Below are 19079 nucleotides of genomic sequence, written 5' to 3'. Positions count from 1 at the left end.
AAAAAAAAAAACTTGTATGGATGCATTTTGTGGTGAAGGACATATATCCTCAGGGTGAGTTCCTAGACAGGGAAATGCACCTATGATTTTGGTAGATAGCCCCAATTTTCCTTGAACTCATCACTTGCATCATCAGCAGCCATGCAAATGGGGAGTCTGGCTCCTGACTGAAAACCCACGTGCAGGATTCAGGCCTGACCATAGGCGACTTTACCCAGCAAGCCCTAGGAGGGGAAGCAGGCCCCCATACAGGCCTGGAGCAGCCCTGCAGCATAGTCCCTGAAGGAAGCAGTGCCTTCCACCTCCTAGTACCCTGTGCAGGGGCCGAACACCTTCACTCCCCACCCAGTGCCTCCTTTCAGAGGCCTTTCCCCTGGGTTCTCTTGTGAAACCTTCCTCATGTGTTGATTGGGGGTGGAGGAGGATAAATTTGAGACCTCTCTTCACATTCAGTGCCAGAATGTTTCCAGTTCTGGCCTCTGGCCTCTCCCTGCCTCCACTTCTGGGGCCCTAAACCTGTAGGAGCCTTTCCTTTGGGGCTTAAGTGGTGAGAAGTTTCTGTGCTGCTTCAGGAAACTGGGCCTGGGCATTTTGTGCAGTTGTTATAATTGAAAAATGGTGGGTGCAGTCCTCAACAGATTCAGGGAAGCCATTAATTGTTCTTAGCTGTAGGGACTCATTTTCTGGATGCAAAAATGGCCACCAGTTAGAGGGGGGATTTTGGTTTTATGGGTACAATCAGGGTGGTTTCATCACTGGAACCTGTGGCTTTGCCATTCGGAGAGTCAGGGACTAGTTATGTCTGTTAAGACTTTTAACTCAGGAGGACAGATGTAAAAGGTTGAGACTCATTGTAACTTGGAGAGCTAGGAGTCCAGATGGTGAGGAATGGGTATTTCTTTTTCTGGAATTTATTGTCTCCCAGAGTTTCAGTATTTGCCTTCTACCTTCAGGACTCATTGTTACCAGAAAAGGATTTACTGGAAGGCTAATGCTTGGCTAGTTTTCCCTCCCTCCTCCTAAGCTGCATTGTCTCTCCATTTTGAGAATTATTTTGTAGGATTATTATTTACTGAATATCCCGCTAAGTGACTGGAGACTTAGGCCAACCTCACAACTAGCTACTCCAGCAGCTGGCCAGAGTCCACAGGGCCTCACCCAGAGAATACAATCAATCTTAGAAACATTTTGTCTCAGTCAATAAGTGTGAAATAGTACCTTGGTGTTATTTTTGTCGACTGTTATCTAATTGTGAGTGCATTTAGATGTTCACATGTTGGAAAACCATGATTATGTGGCTTGTGAGCTGTCTGTGGTCTCCATGTTTCTATGTGGCCATTGGCCTTCCTCCTTCAAGCTTCACAGCTTCACCTTTCTTTAGAACTCTAGTCCACTTGGAATTTATTGCTAAATTGGGTATAGATGAGATCTAGTTTTAACGTTTTAGTTGTTGTTGAACCCTGATACAAGGAAAGATCACCAACTCCAATTTTAAATCAAATTAAATCAAGCTTGTATTTGTGTACACAAAGAGAGCTGGTAAGTGGCTGTCTCTCCTAACACAGGCTAGAGACCAGTACGCCCAGCTCTCCAGGAACAAGCTTTTATAGCACAAAAAGTTGCAAAGGTGGGTGTCTTGAGAACTTAAAACTAACAGGATTTTGACAAGCATAATACAAAGGCAGATAATAGGTTAATGATCTACATGGCTTAACATTTCAAGGTAGGGAATGAATACAGATCCCAACAACAGAATTTATGAGGCACTGAAGTGACACCCCCTTTCTCCACAGAAAAGCCCTCTTCACCATGGCTGATTTTAAGACTGTCAGCAAAAGAGTCCATTGTAGATAAACTTCCTATTTTCATGTCACCCTGCTTACTTGGCCACTGGCCGAGAAGATACCAGCACTCCAGGTACTGGACACCCCCTTACTAGTTTTTCACAAATATATCCAGTATAGTACTTTGTAGAAATGTGCAAACAAGGCCTCTGGCCTTGAGCTGGGCTTCACAGGGATGTCTACATTTTTAAGATCAGTTACAAATGGGCTCCATGGTAACAGCTGGCAAGGGGAGGGAAGAAAGGGGAGGAGAAGCTCCCCCCTTCTCAGGGGTTGTCCTTGAAGGGTTAACTTGCCCAGAACAGTGAAAGAAAAAGCTACTTTTATGTGAACTTCTGCAGACTGTGAACTTCTGAGCCCCTGCCATTACATGCTGGGTATAAAACTCTGAAACTCCCTGAACTCGAGGTTCAGGGGGATTGATTGATTACAGCAAAGGCTGTACCCTCTGAACTTGGCTGCAGCCAAATAAAACTGTTTCCTGCTATCTTCGGTGCCTGGCCTTGTTTGTCCCTACAACAGCACCACTGAGGTTTCAGAGAGGGTTGTTATCTGGTCAGGAGGAGCCAGGATTTATGAGGCACCACTAAGGTTTTAGAGAGGTTTGTTATCTGGTCAGGGAAATCCAGGCATGGATGAGTTTAAGGCACAGGCAGGAATTCCAAATAATTTTAGAAATCTTAGTAATTTATAGCAAAATAGGATTTAACTTTTCATGACTTTGTTATGAGATGGCTCCCAATCTTAAGACAGAATTAGGCTGGGTTCAACATGACCTAGTTATCACCAGTCTCTTAAATCAATCCATCTTTATCCAGCAACTTTGGCTGCCATCTTGATCATACAATTAATTGCCATCTACTCCTGGGTCTAGTTCTTGGCTTTCTGTTTTAATCATGCATCAGTTCCATGCTGTTATAATGATAGAGCTTTAAGATACTGATGGCTGATAGGGCCAGCGCCTCCTCATAGTGATACCATATAAGAAACATATCTGGATGTTGAGTAGTTCCCGCAGCATGTTAAACATTGGAATACACAGCCTAGGGGTAACCAGAAATACCCATGGGAGTAACCCAACACACCTATGGGCAAAACCAATGAATGTTGAGCTCAGCACCAATATAAACCAAAAACAAGAGACCACCCATGGCAGCATTTAAGGATGCCCTGATAAGACTGATCACCCCACCATTTGCTCATCCGAATTGGCTGGTAGGAACGACCACATGACATTCAACTTTCAGCTAAGAGAAGTCATGTGAACTTGGAGGTACTCTGGGATTTGTGGGAGGATTAATCCTAAGTATTGGTTGAAGTATGATTATGATTATTGCTGTGTAATGTTAGTGTGATCTTAATATATGCATTGCATTGAAAGACAATCTGCCTCCAAGTTATCATTTGATAAGCCACTCATGACAGACATACCGTTCTTGGAAATCCAAGTCCAGTTTCCCTAGTGTAAAAGAATGAACACCCAAAAAACAATAAGGCAAGCATAGAAAAGAGGTTTTATTTAAAGGTTAGAACAGAGACAGACTTCTGAGGAAGAAGGAGATCCAGAGCTGGTGTCTCTGGGAGGGGGTGAATCTTGTCTTCTTATATTTTCCAGGCTTTGATGGGGGTCACAAACAAGTCAAGATGGCACCTGGCATTTTGCCCAGAGGAAGTGGTTTGTGAGGTAATGCCAGCAAGCCATTAAAATAATGGAGATTCCTTAATGACTGACTGCTGTGTCTAGATTATGTCAGTTAAGTTAAGCTGTGTATAATTGTTAAGATGATGAGGATTCCTTAATGACTAATTGCTGTAACTGGATGATGCTAAATTGAAACAAGCTGTGTATTCAGTTATTTATATATACCCCTGCAGTCTTACAATAAAGGGCTTCCACTCCTGCTGTATCAATCTTCACAAGTTTGCCCAGCTAGACTGCGGCAAGGTTTCTTACTTCTCATGCCCTCTACTTCTATCTCACTCTTGTGGCCAAAAGATGGAAAGGGGGCAAGACTGTGCCCATTTTCCATCGTCTGCCTAGAAAGGCAGAAGGGGAAGCTGTCCAGGGAATACTCATTAACAATTCCCTGCTTGGAGGTATATTTCTATGGAGGTAGATGACCTTGGCCACCTGTGAGGAGGAGGGGTATATGTCCTGAAGGTATTAACATTCCAGTCCCTTTGAATCGGCTTCCTTTTCCTAACCTGATCCCCTCATCTATTAACTGTCTGTTCTTTGTTTTTGCTTCAGTATTATTTAGACTTCAGAGCTGTAGTATTACTGCATTTTTGTTTTTTGGAGGGAATTCTATTAGATATGAAAAATGACAAACCCCAAAATAGTGAGGCCTGGGAATAAGGAGTGAAAAAGGAAGCCATACATTGACAGCATTGATCCTTTCCCAATACATTCTTTCCCAGCAACAAGATGAGCCCTGGGGAGGAAATATCCATCCAAGCCTAGACTGGCAATCTCTAGGAAGAAGCCAAGTATTAACCCCTCCCAAAATAAGTACTTTCTCAGTAGCAGTACAATGAGACCCTGGATGGAAAGAGATAAATACTGACCACTGACCCCAGACTCTCCATCTGGTCCACTGACTGCTGACCTCAGACTCTCTATCTGGCCCACTGACTGCTGACCCAGGACCCTACATTAGATACACTGGTAATAATTAAGTCCTCTCAGTATAACCTACATAAGCCCAGTCTCCTCCTTTGTTCAGTGGCTCATTTTCTACCAGGAAAGTGGGTCCATCAGAACCATGACTCCATTTATGAATAAAGGCTTTTGGCTGATTCGTGAAGTTTACATTTGGCCCAGTCTCTTTGTGCTAATGAATTCAGTATGCACTAGTTTCTGGCCAGCACTTCCTGTAATGGTTTTTATCTCTACCATATTTTTGTATTGCAAAAACACTACATTTACAAACTGGCTTTTGCAGAACAGAAACTATTCTCAGTGCATTCATGCATTAATTCATTTAAGCATCAGAAGAGTCCTTTGATACCAGCAATATGATTATCCACATTTTTAAGCGAGAAAATTGGAGTTCAGAGATGTTAAATCTGGTGTTGAGGTGGGCTTCCTATTAGGTCAATGGAGGTGTCTGAAGAACAAAGCACCAAGCAACCCGTGCCAGCAAAAGAAATGCCAATCAGGCACTGATGGATCCGCCTGTCAACCAGCAGGTCTCCAGGCCAATCCTTTATCTTAGCCAGCTCCACGCTCCCCCACCAGCCCCAGTAGGTCAAGGAACTCTAAAGACCCCTTTTCCTGTCCCAAGCCCTCCCTTTCTGCTCAAAGCCCAATAAAAATTCCAGTCCGGTCCAGCCCCCACATGCTTTTCCTCAGACCCACCCTGCTGACCTGAGGGTCTCGCCTGGGAGTGAAATCTCAATAAAGCTTCCTCCAGCAGCCTTTTTAAATCTGCCTCCTTTGCTGCCTGACCTTACACTTCCGTTCATTCAGGAAGTCCAGTACTTAGACACTTGTCCCTTCTGTAAGTGCATGGCCCACAAATGATGGAGGCAGGAAATGGGAAGCAAATCTCAGATAAGCAAGCTTTTCTTTATTCTATGGTGATGTCATTCCACCAGACCAGGGAGGGCTCATTTACTGAGTAAGGGAAATGGCCCTTGGGTTACAATGAGGGAAAATTATTCACTGAAGACTGCAGACTTGCGGTTTGGACAGTCAGGTTACCTAGCTAAGCAGGTTAAATTTTTTAACTCAGGAAGGTAGTTGTAAAAAAAATTTGAAACTCCTTGTAACTGAGAAAATCTCACAAAGCAGCATTAACTGTTTGTCTTCCTTCTTCTGGACCAATGTTACCTAGAACTTCACTATATGCTTTTCTCCTTCCAAGACTCATCTGCAATGAGGGAGGGTTAAAGTCTATGGCCCAGCATTTTAGTATTTGCCTCCATCAGGACCCATTGGGTTTGGGAAGGGGTGAATGTTTGCTTTTGGTGGAGATGCTGGGGATGAACCCAGGAGGGGATGAAAGTTTGCTTTTTCCATCAGAGCTCATTGTTAATGTTTGGCTAATTCCCCCTCCCTCCTCCCGAGTCACACAGTCCATCCGTTTTTCTTGGGGAGCTGTATTGTAGGAATATTATTTTTCATAATCTTTCACCTTCTCTCTGTTTTTCCCCATAACCTTGAGGCTAACTTCTCACACAGAGTTATCAGCTCTGGGTGAGACAGTGGCTTGGAGCAGCAGAGGAGTATCCCTGGAATGCTCTTCAACTGCACATGGTTCCACAGGGCCAAGGCAGGACCTTGCAGTCTCTAGGAAAAGTCACCAAGGACAAACTTCAGAACTTGACCTTTCCTTTGCAGAGCCTGACTGCCTATTTTCAGATATGGGAAATTAGGGTGATGGGAGCCAAATGAACTATGTGGAGCTTATGCAAGCAAGCACCATGTAGGGGGAATTTGTGATCCTACCCCTAGAATTGTGTATCTGTGACTCATTATAGTGTGAAGCTTCTACCTATTCTCAGTCTTAAGCTACTCTGCTCCACAGCTACAAAAGATACAGCTGAACCAGAAGGGATCCATGGAGTGCTGCCGGGGTTAATTTAGCACATTCAGATGAAGATCTATGCCTGCCACTGTGAACCATACTGAGCGAGAGTGCTGCTTTGGAACTGTTGGTGAGGCATTTCAGCATGTGGGAACTGTCTATGATGAGAACAAGGTTGATGAGTTGCAAAGGCCTCAGTGCAGCCCCTGGGGGATTCTGCTGGTGGGTTTTAGTGTGTAGTGAGAGTGTGTCCACAGAGCTAGCAAGGCACGAAAGTCCCATTTGACTCCATTTGGGGTACCATGCTTTTAGGGAGACCCATGCATCTGCTAGTGGTTTCCTATCTGACAGAGAAAGTGCCTTCAAACCAGAATCACAGAGAAAGGGTGACTGGAGCACATGCCTGGATCCTCTGACCTCCCGGTCATCACAAATCAACCTTTAACTGGCTGTGTGTTCATATTTGAATGCTGCTGTTGAAAAACCAGCCTCTATCTCAGAGCAAAGCCTGTCCAAGGAAGGAACATCACCTTTGTCCTTGGAAAAACCCACAGAGCACTCCTAGGCACATTCCCCCCCCTGCTAAGTGGTTTATCTACAAATAACAGGAGAGATCTGCTGCCCCAGGTGTCCCTGACTCAGTCATGCTAGGTGGGGATCCATAGCAACCCCCTAGCAGCCACCAATCAGCATGAGACAGGGAAATACCTGGGATGCCAGATGACCCTCCCTGTAGTTTATGGTGGTTGATAACATGTTGGGAAACCACGTAGTTCAGCAGGTACACCCCCTTGGCTTAAACCAATCAGTTCAAACGAATCCCCCTTTCCCCTGCCCAACTTGTTCCCGCCAGTGAATGTGCTAATCATGTTTTAGAGTTGTTGGTGTGTGATGATTTGCTAAGAGATGCTATGATGTATGTGAAGTCCCTGCCTTCCCCAAAGAGTGTATAAAACTGCTGCAAACCCTGGGCTCGGGGCCTCTCAGCGTCACCAGTTGCTGTGTGTGCACGCGGAGGACCGAGCTAGCTGGCAATAAACACCTCTTTGCTGCTGACATCGATCTTGGTCTCTGGTGGTCTTTTGGGGGTCCCGAATTCGAGCATAACACCATTATTTTGTACTCTTATCAGAAATAAAGTTTAGAACTTGAAGCATTGTAATTTTGCATCTGATGAATCTTCTTTACCAACAGTAAACTGTCAGTGTACATAATGTTGGTTTTAAAATGGAAAGTAGAGGAACTTTTAGGATGAGCTTATAAGGGAACACTTCTTAGAGAAGTGAATTTTCCACTGAATATTTAAAAGCTGACATTTATTTTAGAAAACACTTAGGGAATATTGCTATCTACTTGATAGTCTGCAATGTACTTTCACAATTGTGTATTATTTAATAAGGAGAAAAATAAAAGAGCAAGAACACAGGGAACATTTAAGCTGAAAAAATAAATACTAAGGGAAGAGAAAGAGGTGTTGCATACTTTTAAGTCAAAGAGAAAGATAGACTTGTACAACAGGAACCATTTAAATCTGCCTTACTACACTCCCTTCAAGAATTAAGGTAACAGTTTGTCTATTCCATTGCTCTCACATGTTGAAGAGTGAGTGATAAAACAGCAAGTCCTTCTTACCATTGCACACTGAAAAGAGCTTACATAGATTCCCTCCAGACAACCCTTTCCCACCAGCGTCTGCAGAGCACCCTTGGCTTCCCTCTTCCTGCCAGAACTCTAGAACCAGCTTAAAGCCTCACAAGTCCCTTGAGCCTAGACCTTCCTCCTTTTGCCAGTTCCAATCATTGTTCCTGAGTTTGCTTGTTCTTCTGGCATTTTCAGCCCACAACTGGGCTGTTCTCTCCCCTTCAACTTACAAACATGTTATCATCTTTCTCATCTAAAAAGCAATTCTCTGCACTTCCATTCTTCTCCTAGGACCCTTCCTTTCCTCTCGCCTATGCAGTTCCTTACAATCCTGTCCCCACTGCAGAAGATCCTCTCAGGCTCACTTCAGGCAGAACTCACCCAGTGCCTTTCCCTACAGGGTGAGTGCAGCCCCCACTGCTGACTGTGGCTACTTGGCCTGTTAGCCATACTTTGTACAGGTGATCACTCTTCCCTTCCCGGAAACGTACCGCTGTTGGCCGAGTCCTTGCTTCCCCAATGCTGAAGTATAACACCAGAGAAGCACGCCGAGGCAAGTTTAGAGTGGAAAGCAGAAGCTTTATTAAGGACAGTAGAAAAGACTTCTCCCCAGAGGAAAAAGGGGACCCAAGAGTGGAATTCATGAAAGGGGGGAGGTCTTCCCTCTTTTATAGCTAAGGTCTTCTTTCAGCTTTCCCGCATTTCTGCCCTTTGTTCCGTTTTCAGTGATGAAAAGTAGGTGGGAAGGCCCAAAAGGAGGGGCAAATGGGCCAGAGGAGCCATCTGGGCAGGAAGGGCCTGGGGCGGCCTTTGATTAGCACCTCTCTGTTTGCTAAGAGCTGCTTCGTTAACAGTTCCTTAGGACGGGCTCTGGGCCTTGGGGACATCAACATTTCAGTTTCCCTCAGTGCTGCTCTGCTTTCCCGGGCTCCATTCTCTATAATGGCCTCCATTTTATCTATCTTACTCGATGTTAGGCCCAATTGACCTATAACCACACTAACTGCCTGGCTTTAAATCTGGCTCAGAAACACTGCTCGTTCCCCCAGGATCACCCCTGCTCCTGATCCCCTCAGTCCCTCCTTCCATTCCTCCAGTTTCTCCCCATTTCCCTGACCTGAGCATTGTGGTAACTCCTCCCTTGGCTGGGAACACTTCCCAGCTGTCTGCAGTGTTGGTGTCCCTGTCTCCCTAGGGTATTTGTGGACTCGCTTTCCTGCACCTTCCCCAATGCCCCCCCACCCCCACCCCATGGGCCTCTGTCATGCTCATAACACCTACATGGATACAGCTGTAGAAGTCAATTTTCCTCCTCTTCATGGGAATGCAGGCTCAGGGCAGCAGTGATCTACTTTGTGTAAATACAGCTATATATTCTGCTCCAGAACCTAGAAGACTGGCTTGCACCCAGCAGCTGCCAGCAAATGCACATTTGTGAATGGCTGCCTGAGGAGGAAGGACTTGAACATAAAATATGAAATAGGTGAAAGTTGTCTCCAGGGCCCTTGGACCACCTGTGGAACAAGACGGAAAATGATCTGATGCTCTGACCAGCAGCAGTTATGATGCTCCCCTCCCACAGCCCCTCATTGAAATCACAGTGAGCACAAACTCCAATGCACAGAGGCATGAGTGATATTTATTTTCTGGGAGGAACTTTAAGCACCATGGCTAAGAGTTACACAACTATGCACAGTGGTCAGAATCCTGAAAATCATTTCTAAACCTCCATCACTTTAGGTAAAAGATAATCTGTAAGGATGAGTGTGGATTATTGAAAGAATACATCTATAAAAAATAAAAACAAAATATTCCTTCTATGCAATTCCCAAGAGAAGATACACAATTAGAACATATTTAATTCATTTTTGATAAACTTTGTAAACTACTTTATGCACCAAGTAAAAAGGTGGCGCTGGGTGTGAAAATGTCCTTGAGGACCTAGTGACCTTCTCCTCATGCACTCTGACACCCTACAGCCTCTGATAATAGTTCTGAAGAGGGTAGAGAAGAAAGTGGTGAAACATGGGCTTTGTCAAGGAAAAGTGAAGCTTTTAAGAGAATTCGGAATCCCCTAAGTGGCTTCCAACATGGTGTAGCCACAGACATTACACCCTGCCTCCTGATTACCTGCCTGGCTCCAGATGTCAATTTGAAAGTGATGCATGTCTAAGCAATATTCAGATGTGGGTGAAAATTATTGACATTGTTGTTCTCTGGAAATGATTCTCAAAGAGTTTATTTACAAAGGAAGAGTACATTTTATTTGTGGTGCCAGTAGGATACACACCACGAACTTCTTTTTGCAGAAGTGATGCAAATGCTAAGCCAAGGGTCTACAAATTCTGAAGGCTGGCTGCACATAGGACCCCTTAATAAGCCTCATGGCCTATCATCCTATTCTAATTAGATAATAAAGTGGGGAGAGTCAAATATGTTCTAATGTTCCCACTCTTTGAAAATAGTAGAATATCCTCCATAATCAAGACAAATCAAAGCCCATTCTCACAAATCCGAACAGAGCCACAAAAAATCTAACCCATCTAGAAAAAATACAAGAGTTCATGTTCAAAAACAAGAAAATATGCACATTATGTCTGGCAACGGTGCTTTGAAGAATATTTATTAGGCCTGTGGTATATTTTCTGGGACCTCTAAGCGACTTTCTTAAAATTTTGAGGAAGTGTGAATGAGAAATTGTTAATTGTTAATTCCTCTAACTCCTAAGGGTGCCCCTGTCAACACGTCCAACCCTGTCATCCTTATTCACTTGCAGAAATTTTAGCGTGTTTTTCCACATTGTGGGATGGGATTCCTCCCAATGATAGGTCAGGTCTGAATGTCCTTTGGATGGACATTTATTCATTTAACATAAATCATTTAAGTCGGTTTCCATTGTCACTGGAATTCTGCTGTTAGCTTTGTTGGAGTGAAGGGATTCCTATGGTTTCCCAAACTCTTCTCATTCCTCCTTCCTTGATTAAGGTTATTCTGATAGCATATGGGGAAGGTAGAGGCTAAATAATCTTCAAACGTTTTAAGCAAGAGACTCATCATCTTCCCTCATTGCTAACAAGTAGTACTGAGAAATTATCCCCTCTGCATGCAGCAAAAACTCACAATCTTGTTTTGTCTCTTCTTCTTCATGAGCTATTGTCGCGACCCCTTGCCCGCAAGGAAGACGCAACTCAGGAATCTTCTTTCAGCAGTTTATTCAGGCCTTGATTCATGTATCTTCTTCTAGTGACCCCACCCAAGCACAGCCTAATAAAGCCTCCCGCATACCAATCCCAAGCTGCCACGTGGACCTTTCTCATAGGGTGGGAAGGGACTGCGTGCCAATTCTCCATATTAGGAGTTGTTTATCACAGGCCACAGTGGAAGCCGGCGCCATCTTCTAATGGCGGCCACGGTCCAATTAGAACGGCTCACCACAAGCTATTGCTTCACAAAGTTGAACATACATGTCACTGAGCTCAGTTACATAAAAGAGTTAAAATACACAGAACCTACGACTCCCTGGTATTGGAGGTGCTAAGGTTAAATGGTTGACCAACTTATTTGGACTCTCTTTCAGGCGTTTGGCACTACAAAGGCACTGTAGGGCACACTTAATTTTCTAGATGAAGCATAGGTGCTTCTTTTGGACTATTTGAAGCAGTCTCATCTTTGTTGAGGACCTCCTGGGTATAAGTCACTGTGCCAATCTGGCTGGCCACCACATTCACAGCTGGTGTTTCCCACACGTGTCTCACCCTGAGTCAAGCCCGAGGAAAGAACGCTTGGCTTAGAGGGACATGAGGGGCACTGAGGTTGGTCCACTGGAGGGGCTGCATTCCCTCAACCTCACCATGCCATTTCCAGTCACATCAAGGGCCTCCTGGGTCTACACTGCCAGACACCCATTCGCTGGCGAGGTCCAACAACACCCACGGACGAGTCCAAGGCGATTCCCACCTCCCACCATTGCTACTGCCCTTGTGCTGGCCCCTTCCCCAGCACCTTCTTCACTGCGTCTTTCACGTCTTTGTTTCTCAGGGTGTAGATCAGGGGGTTCACACTGGGTGTGATGATTGTATAGAAAAGAGTGAGGAACTTGCCCTGGTCCTGGGAATAGGCGTTTGCTGGCTGGAGGTACATGTAAATGATGGTGCCATAGAAGAGCCAGACGACAGCCAGGTGTGAGCTGCAGGTGTTGAGAGCCTTCCTGCGCCCCACCACTGACCTGATGCGAAGCACGGCTCTGGCGATGTAGCCATAGGAGGTGAGGATGAGCAGCAGGGGTGTCAGGATGATGAAGATGGCCAAGGCGAAGGCCAGCGCCTCGAGGGTCGTGGTGTCTACACAGGCCATGCCGATGAGAGCCGGCATCTCACAGAGAAAGTGGTCCACCCTCCTGTGCCCACAGCGGGGCAGCAGCAACGTCTGGGGGGCCATGATGAGAGAGTTGCTGAAGCCGCTCAGCCAGGCTGCAGAGGCCAGCTGCCCACAGAGGCGCGGGTGCATGATGACCGCGTAGTGCAGAGGCTTGCAGACTGCAACGTAGCGGTCATAGGCCATGACGGCCAGGAGCACGCACTCCACGCCTCCCAGGGCCAGGACGAAGTAGAGCTGGACGGCACAGCCCACGTAGCTGATGGTCTTGTCGGGGCCCCCCAGGTTGTAGAGCATCTGGGGGATGGAGCCCGTGGTGAAGCACACGTCCAGGAAGGAGAGGTTGGCCAAGAAGAAGTACATGGGCGTGTGCAGCCGGGCGTCCAGGGCGGACAGCAGGATGATGGCCATGTTGCCCAGAAGCGTGAGCAGATAGAAGGCGAGTACCACCACAAAGAGGCCCAGCTCCAGGCGGGGGCGGTCAGAGAAGCCCACCAGGATGAAGCCGTCAGAAGAACTTGCGTTCTGCCTGCCCATCACCTGCCCCCACACGTTACCTGTCGGGAGAAAGCTCCTGTGAGCTGCAGGCACAGGTCTTCAGGACGGAAGGCGCGGGAGGACCGGGGCCGCCCTCCGATCTGCAGGACGCTTGGCCCAGGAGCTCCACAGTAGGACCACTCACGGTCTGGTCAGAAGAGCACAGTATATGGAGTTTGGGGGGCCTCCTGTCTATGATGACATACCAACATGTTGCATCATTCTGTTCAATATGGCAGGATGCAAAGAGTCACTTTCAAAAGGTGATGATTTTACAAGGATTAAGCACCCAATTTTTTTTCTACTTGTTTTCTTTTTAAAGGGAAAGTATCAAATTCTCCTAGTCATCTGTAACCCTGGGTAGGAGAACTGGCTTGTGTCACTGAATCAGAAAACCACATTTGCCATCAGGTGGAATCTCATTCTAAATGGTGTGTCATCCTGAGAAGATTGGCATCAGATCCAAATCCAATTTCAGGAAGAAGAGTCTTACCTCATTGTTATTTTATCTGTAATGGATTCCCATCCTGCTGGCTGTGGCAGGACCCCGATGCCCACATCAGAGAAGCTGGTAACAGACAGCTCACCTCAAACCCCACAGCCCTCTCCCCAGCCTACCCCAGAGCTCTGTGGTCCATTGTGCTTCATACCATGGAGGTGTTTGCTAATGCTGGGACTGCTTCCCTGAGGAGAGGAAAAAAGCAATTCCCAGGGCCAACCCAGTGGGACTGAGGCTTCGCATCTTCTGCTAGCCCCTCCTTTAACAGGCTTTATTCTCTGCTCCCAGGAGTCCTGCCTTGATCATTCATTTATCTTTCCTGATACCTTTAGAGAACTAGCGGTTTTCTATCTTCTGTGACACTTTATATTCTCAGTTACCTGGCAGTGGATTCATGTCTTAGGATGAGTGTGCAGTATCATGTAGGTCAACCATAGGCAGAACCCCAATTACTAATATTTTTTAAATTTTTCCAAAACAGGTAGTAAAAAGTAATTGGGTCTGACTTTTATTAAGAAGAAATATTTTTTTATCTCTTGGGTACACTGGGGCACAGAGTGGGGTTCAGATCCACTGCTTCAGGATGCTTTGCCAGGATTACATCACATTGGCGTGTGTCCCGCAATGGTTATAAGATATTGTGCATTAGAACTGACATTTGCCAGAATTGAAGGATTGCCAAGGTCATCCTTGCAGAGGCTGAAACAAGCTTCTACAGGGGTGATGAGTGGATTGACAGCATTAACAATATCTAATTGGGTAGAGAATGCTTTGATTTGCTAACTGAGGGCCCATCCATATTGTCTGTCCAGGGTGTCAGTACGGGCTTTCCCTTCATCTCCTGTAAATTGAAAATCCACAAGAATGGCATTAAGTGATAGTTTAGAGGGAACATTCAGGTATGTGCAAAGGAGCCAGGAGGGCAGGTGCCAAAGGGAAAGAAGCCAGTGCCTCTGCAGAGGAAACCCATCAAAGCCTGGGACTTACTCTCTTTTGTTTCTTTAAAAATCACTGTTTGGAAGCATGACCATGGAGGAATAGCTGTTCATTCTGAGTGACAGAGTATATGTATTGTTTCTATTAGTCTTAGTAAGTTTCAATATGTTTTGAAATTTCAAAATATGAAAGAAAAATAAAACTATGAATTTCAAGCCACTTAAATATTAGCCTGGCTAATATTGTGTCCCTCTTATGAGCTATGTATAGGTACAGTCATCCACCCCACTTTTTCCTCAGCTGGCCCAGGAGGCGGGCACTTTCACTCTTCAGCTGTGCTGGTCATGCTGCTAAGCCAGGAGGGTGATGGATTAAGCTTCAGTCCTGCAGTCTCACCCCACGTCAAGGTGGGCAGCAGAGCAATTACACCAGACCTGCATGTAAGAAAGCTAGCAAGTCGAAGACTGCAACTCAGGTCTTTTGATTTGTTGCCCAAGATATAATAAGAGTTTTCCTGCTTATAAGTTGGACGAGGCAGGTAGGTAGCTGGCATGGCAAAGAGGCAGACAGAAACCACATTTTTACTCAGAAAATGAGGAATGTGATCAAAACTTGCTTGCCAGGTGGTGTGAATATGGAATGCATTGGTGCTGTCTGTCAGATCATCACTCACAGGAGGAGGTGCAGGAGGACTAATTGATAGTGACCATCTTGTTCTGGAATGTTCCTATGACATGTATAGGAATGACCATCAGGCACACTACAGAATGAAAGTAAGTTCTTTTCTTTCTTGATTCTCAAATCAACCAAGATTATCCAAGGATGATTGTCCTTATGAGTTTTTCATTCTGACTCAGTTTTCTGGTGGTTAGACCAGCCAGTCTGTCGGCCTTGCTCCTCGGGTCCATCACTGTGGACCTTTACCAAGAGTCCTTCTGTGAGACCTGCATCCTGCCTCCTTGGGCTTTAAGAAACCCATGGCCAATTCCTTTGTGGGCCAATAATATTATTATTTTAAATGGTATGTGAATGTGTTTATTCTTGTTTGAGCCTAAAGAAGTGACTTCTATATACAGTGGCTCGACAGTTCTTCACAAGGGCCACCACAGGACCTATTTAATGATAGTGAGGTAGTTTAGCACTTCTGGAATTTCAGTGATCTCCATTGTTACGAAAACAAGATAAACTGGTTCGTGCTCTATGACTTCTGGATCCTTGAGCACATAATTTAAGTCTCACAAGAATTTTTTTTAAATGAATCAAATAACTCTCCAATATTGACTATTATCTATTTAGCTTGCAAGGAGCTATACAGGAAGTTTGCTGCATCAAGTCCTAAGGTTAAGGCAGGTATGAGTGCCAAAGATCTGCTCATTCTGTGCCCAGGGGACATGAGGCCATGAAAAGTCCCAGGTGTCCCAGATTCTCCGTAATGAAGTTTAGCATCCCAGAGATGCTCAGTATGCACAATTACTAAGAGTTCATTATTCAATATGCTCAGAAAGGATAATAACTAGTATTTTTTATTCTTAAGATTTCCAAGTTCAGTAGATTCTATGACTTTCTAAATTCATTTTTTGGGGGCTGGGGGGAAGAACTCCATTAATGAGCTCAAAAATCTCCAGCTTCCTCACAGAACTTATACCAGGATCTCTAAGATGCCATCAAACCTATGAAAATAAAGTGCTCAGACATCTCGAGTGTAAAGTATTGGCATAATAAACTTCATTGCCCTTGACTGGACTGTAGGCCAAGGTTCTACAGGTTAGATCAGCTGGAAGTGCAGAGACCTGGGTCACTTTGCTTCCCACACAGGATGGTTAACTCACCACATTTGACTGAGCCTTTAGAAATGCCATATCCACAGCTCTTTCTCTTTCTCAGGAAGTCACTTGAGAGTCCAAGTGGAAAGACCAGAGAGCAGGAAAGGACAGGAGAAAGATGGCACTTAGCAGATCGAGGAGGAGGGGAAAGACTAGGCCGTGCAGGAAGGAGGACAGGGCGCTTAAGCCGCCTGATCTGCCAGGGGGCGCCTGCAGGTGCACCAGCTCCTGCCCCAGCGCAGCAGCCAGAGGAGGAGTAGCCTGAGGGAAGCAGTGTCTGTGCAGCACAGGGCACTGCAGACCAAAGGACTCAGACTGACAGACAGAACTAGCTCTGGCACCAGAGCTGATTAGGCTGGCTGCTTCCTTTCCTGCCTCACTCTTGGGAGTGGAACTTTTTTTTTTCTTTTTCTTTTTGTTTTTTTCATTTAAAAAATCCCCTTAGCTAATTATCCATAACAAGGGCTGGGAGAGGGTGTAGTCTCTGAGGAGATGTCTATTCCTAGCAAGCCTCCACAGGTCCACCCCAGAGAGGACAGCGCCAGGTTTCCTCACCAGCGACTTACCCACCGCTGGGAACAGCGAGCCCCAAGGCACAGAGTGGCTTTCACACTCCCTTCAGAATGCATCCTGTAATCACAGAAAAGAGCCACACTTGGCCTTGTTGAGTGGCTTTGTTGATCTTTTCACCTCCTGTGGCAAAGCAGGGTGGACGTCCATTGGCTTTTATCACTGTGTGTACTTGAGGTTATTTCCTGTGCAGATCTGCAACAATAAAGCTTAGTTGGAATGCTTTCTATTTAAAACAGATATGGAGGGAAGGAGGATGGATTAAAAAAGAAAAAAAAATTGATTTTGATATTTTAAATCAATACAAACACTTGGTCAAAATATTAAAATAATTTTATCTCAATTTGCCTAATTAGGTATAAAATTATTAACATCTCAAATATGTCTATGTGACTGACAATGACCTTATCTAAGCATTAGAAAATATTAACTGGTTTTGGTTAAAAAAGAATACCAGTATTCTGTTCACGTTACTACCTGTTAGTTACAAGGCAAACAGTATCTAAACATTTGTGTATCAAAAGTAAATATTCTATATTTACCTGAGACTTCTAAGGGAGAAAAATTGCACATTTCATCTCTGTAGCTAAAGATCCTGATTGTACACATGAGATACAACATAAATGTGCTTTGTACATTTCAAATATTAGTTAAATTATAATAATAGTAATTACTGTTAATGATGTCCTGTGATCTACTGAAGGCAGTGACAATTTCTGGGTACTTTCATCAAGTAAAAACAAATTATCTGGCCATTGCCAGTCAAACCTGCTTTAACATTAAAAATCTTTAAATTCTTATCACACAACCTGAACACCATGAGTCACGCTGCTTGGATGGGATGTGTCAGCTAGAAACAGTGATGATACCGTGATGAAACACTAAGACGAGCAGTTGAGACCAGTCAGTCCCAACTTTGTTTCTGAGCTCACTTTTGGTCACAGGTGGATGAAGTTTCCTGGAGAGCTGACTATAACACTGGGCCTCAGGCGTTAGCCTGCCCTGTCATTTTTTCCGCCATCATTTTCACACAGAAACTTGTACCAACAGCTGGAGAATTACGTGCTCTCGTGAACTACTTTATGAGTCCTCATGAGGAGATTGGTTCTGCGAAGGATGTGATTCAGAAGCAAACTTCAGTTTCTTTCCATCTCACTTCTGCCGCTTGTGCTCACACTTGCCCACCCACCCACAACCCATCAGAAATGCTTAAACTTGTAGCTCATGAGGATTTCATAGCTGCAGAAAGTGCTTTTGTATGAGATAAAATAACACAGCCCAAGGGTTACAATGACGGCAGGATGGCTTCTCTGCACCCTATCCAGACTTTGTAGGCTACAGGACAAAATCATAGGCTGACTGCAAAAGAGAGTCCACCTCAGGCATCTTTCACACCCCGTGCAATCACATCTAAGTAAGTGCTCTTTCACTGCAATTAAAGCTAATTACTATCACTGCAGCTTTTGTGGAAATGAAGGAATTATTTATGTATTCACAAAATTTTATGTCAAAGATCCACCACTTCTTTGAACTTTATTTCCTAAACCTACTTTTCATAATTTTCATCTGTGTGATCTGTGCTGCCACCAAATTTTAACACGTCAGTTTTCTCGAGTCATCTTTTTCCTTGAATACTCATGCTCATTAAGTCTGCTCATCCACCAAGATGTCTGTCTCCCATCTCCAGCTCCGACTTCTGTACCATTTCCCTTTCTCTCCTCCTGGTCTGCTTCCTCATTAACTCTTGTCCACTTGCCTTATGGGCCAGTTTGATTTGTTAATGCTTTGTGTCTCACAACTCCAAATCACCTCCACTTTGCTACCAAAGGGTCCTTTCTAAACTGCACGTGTTCTCATGCCCATTTGTAAAGTCCCAAGAGCAAAGCCCCTGAGGCCCAGAGAAGCACACACTTTTATACTGATTGTTGTTCTGAACCAGCACAATCCCCAGCTCTGTCGTCTAACAAGCTCTTGTTTATTTTATGCCCCCACTGCTCTAAACTACTGACTGCTTCTATAAACAATAAAACATTGAATCATTTCTGGAAAAATATCTAGAATGGCTGAAACACCAGCCCAGAAACAATCACTTCAGGCAGAAGAATTAGAAAGGTCTCTTACTTGGGAGGCTGAAGCAGGAGGATGACAAGTTCCAGGCCAGCCTGGGCAACAGGGTGAAACCCTGCCTTAAAGCAAAAATGAATTAAGACACACAAAAACAAAACAAACAAAGGATAGAAATCCTCATTACTATCACTGGGGAGAAAAATCACTTTGAAGAATTGTTGAGCTGTGAAAGCTAAATGACACTAAAAGCATGATC

General features: G+C 44.8%; 2 protein-coding genes across 2 annotated transcripts in view; both read right to left on the bottom strand.

The window, feature by feature from the left end:
- Positions 1-3874, bottom strand: part of LOC107149407 (putative olfactory receptor 2W6) — a 23655-nt gene extending 19781 nt beyond the window's left edge. The window contains 3 exon segments of the mRNA XM_048799717.1: positions 2785-2887; positions 3276-3303; positions 3799-3874. Of these exon segments, the coding sequence (XP_048655674.1) occupies positions 2785-2887; positions 3276-3303; positions 3799-3874 (207 nt within the window).
- A 7598-nt stretch (positions 3875-11472) lies between these two features.
- Positions 11473-13837, bottom strand: LOC107149365 (putative olfactory receptor 2W6). The gene has a single exon (XM_015494165.2). The coding sequence runs from the start codon at positions 12926-12928 to the stop codon at positions 11987-11989; it is 942 nt and encodes a 313-aa protein (XP_015349651.1). The 5' UTR covers positions 12929-13837; the 3' UTR covers positions 11473-11986.
- Positions 13838-19079: the final 5242 nt, after the last annotated feature.

Source organism: Marmota marmota, unplaced genomic scaffold (assembly GCF_001458135.2).
Source record: "Marmota marmota marmota unplaced genomic scaffold, marMar, whole genome shotgun sequence".
Lineage (NCBI taxonomy): Eukaryota > Metazoa > Chordata > Mammalia > Rodentia > Sciuridae > Marmota > Marmota marmota.
This window is presented reverse-complemented; position numbering and strand designations above follow the sequence as displayed.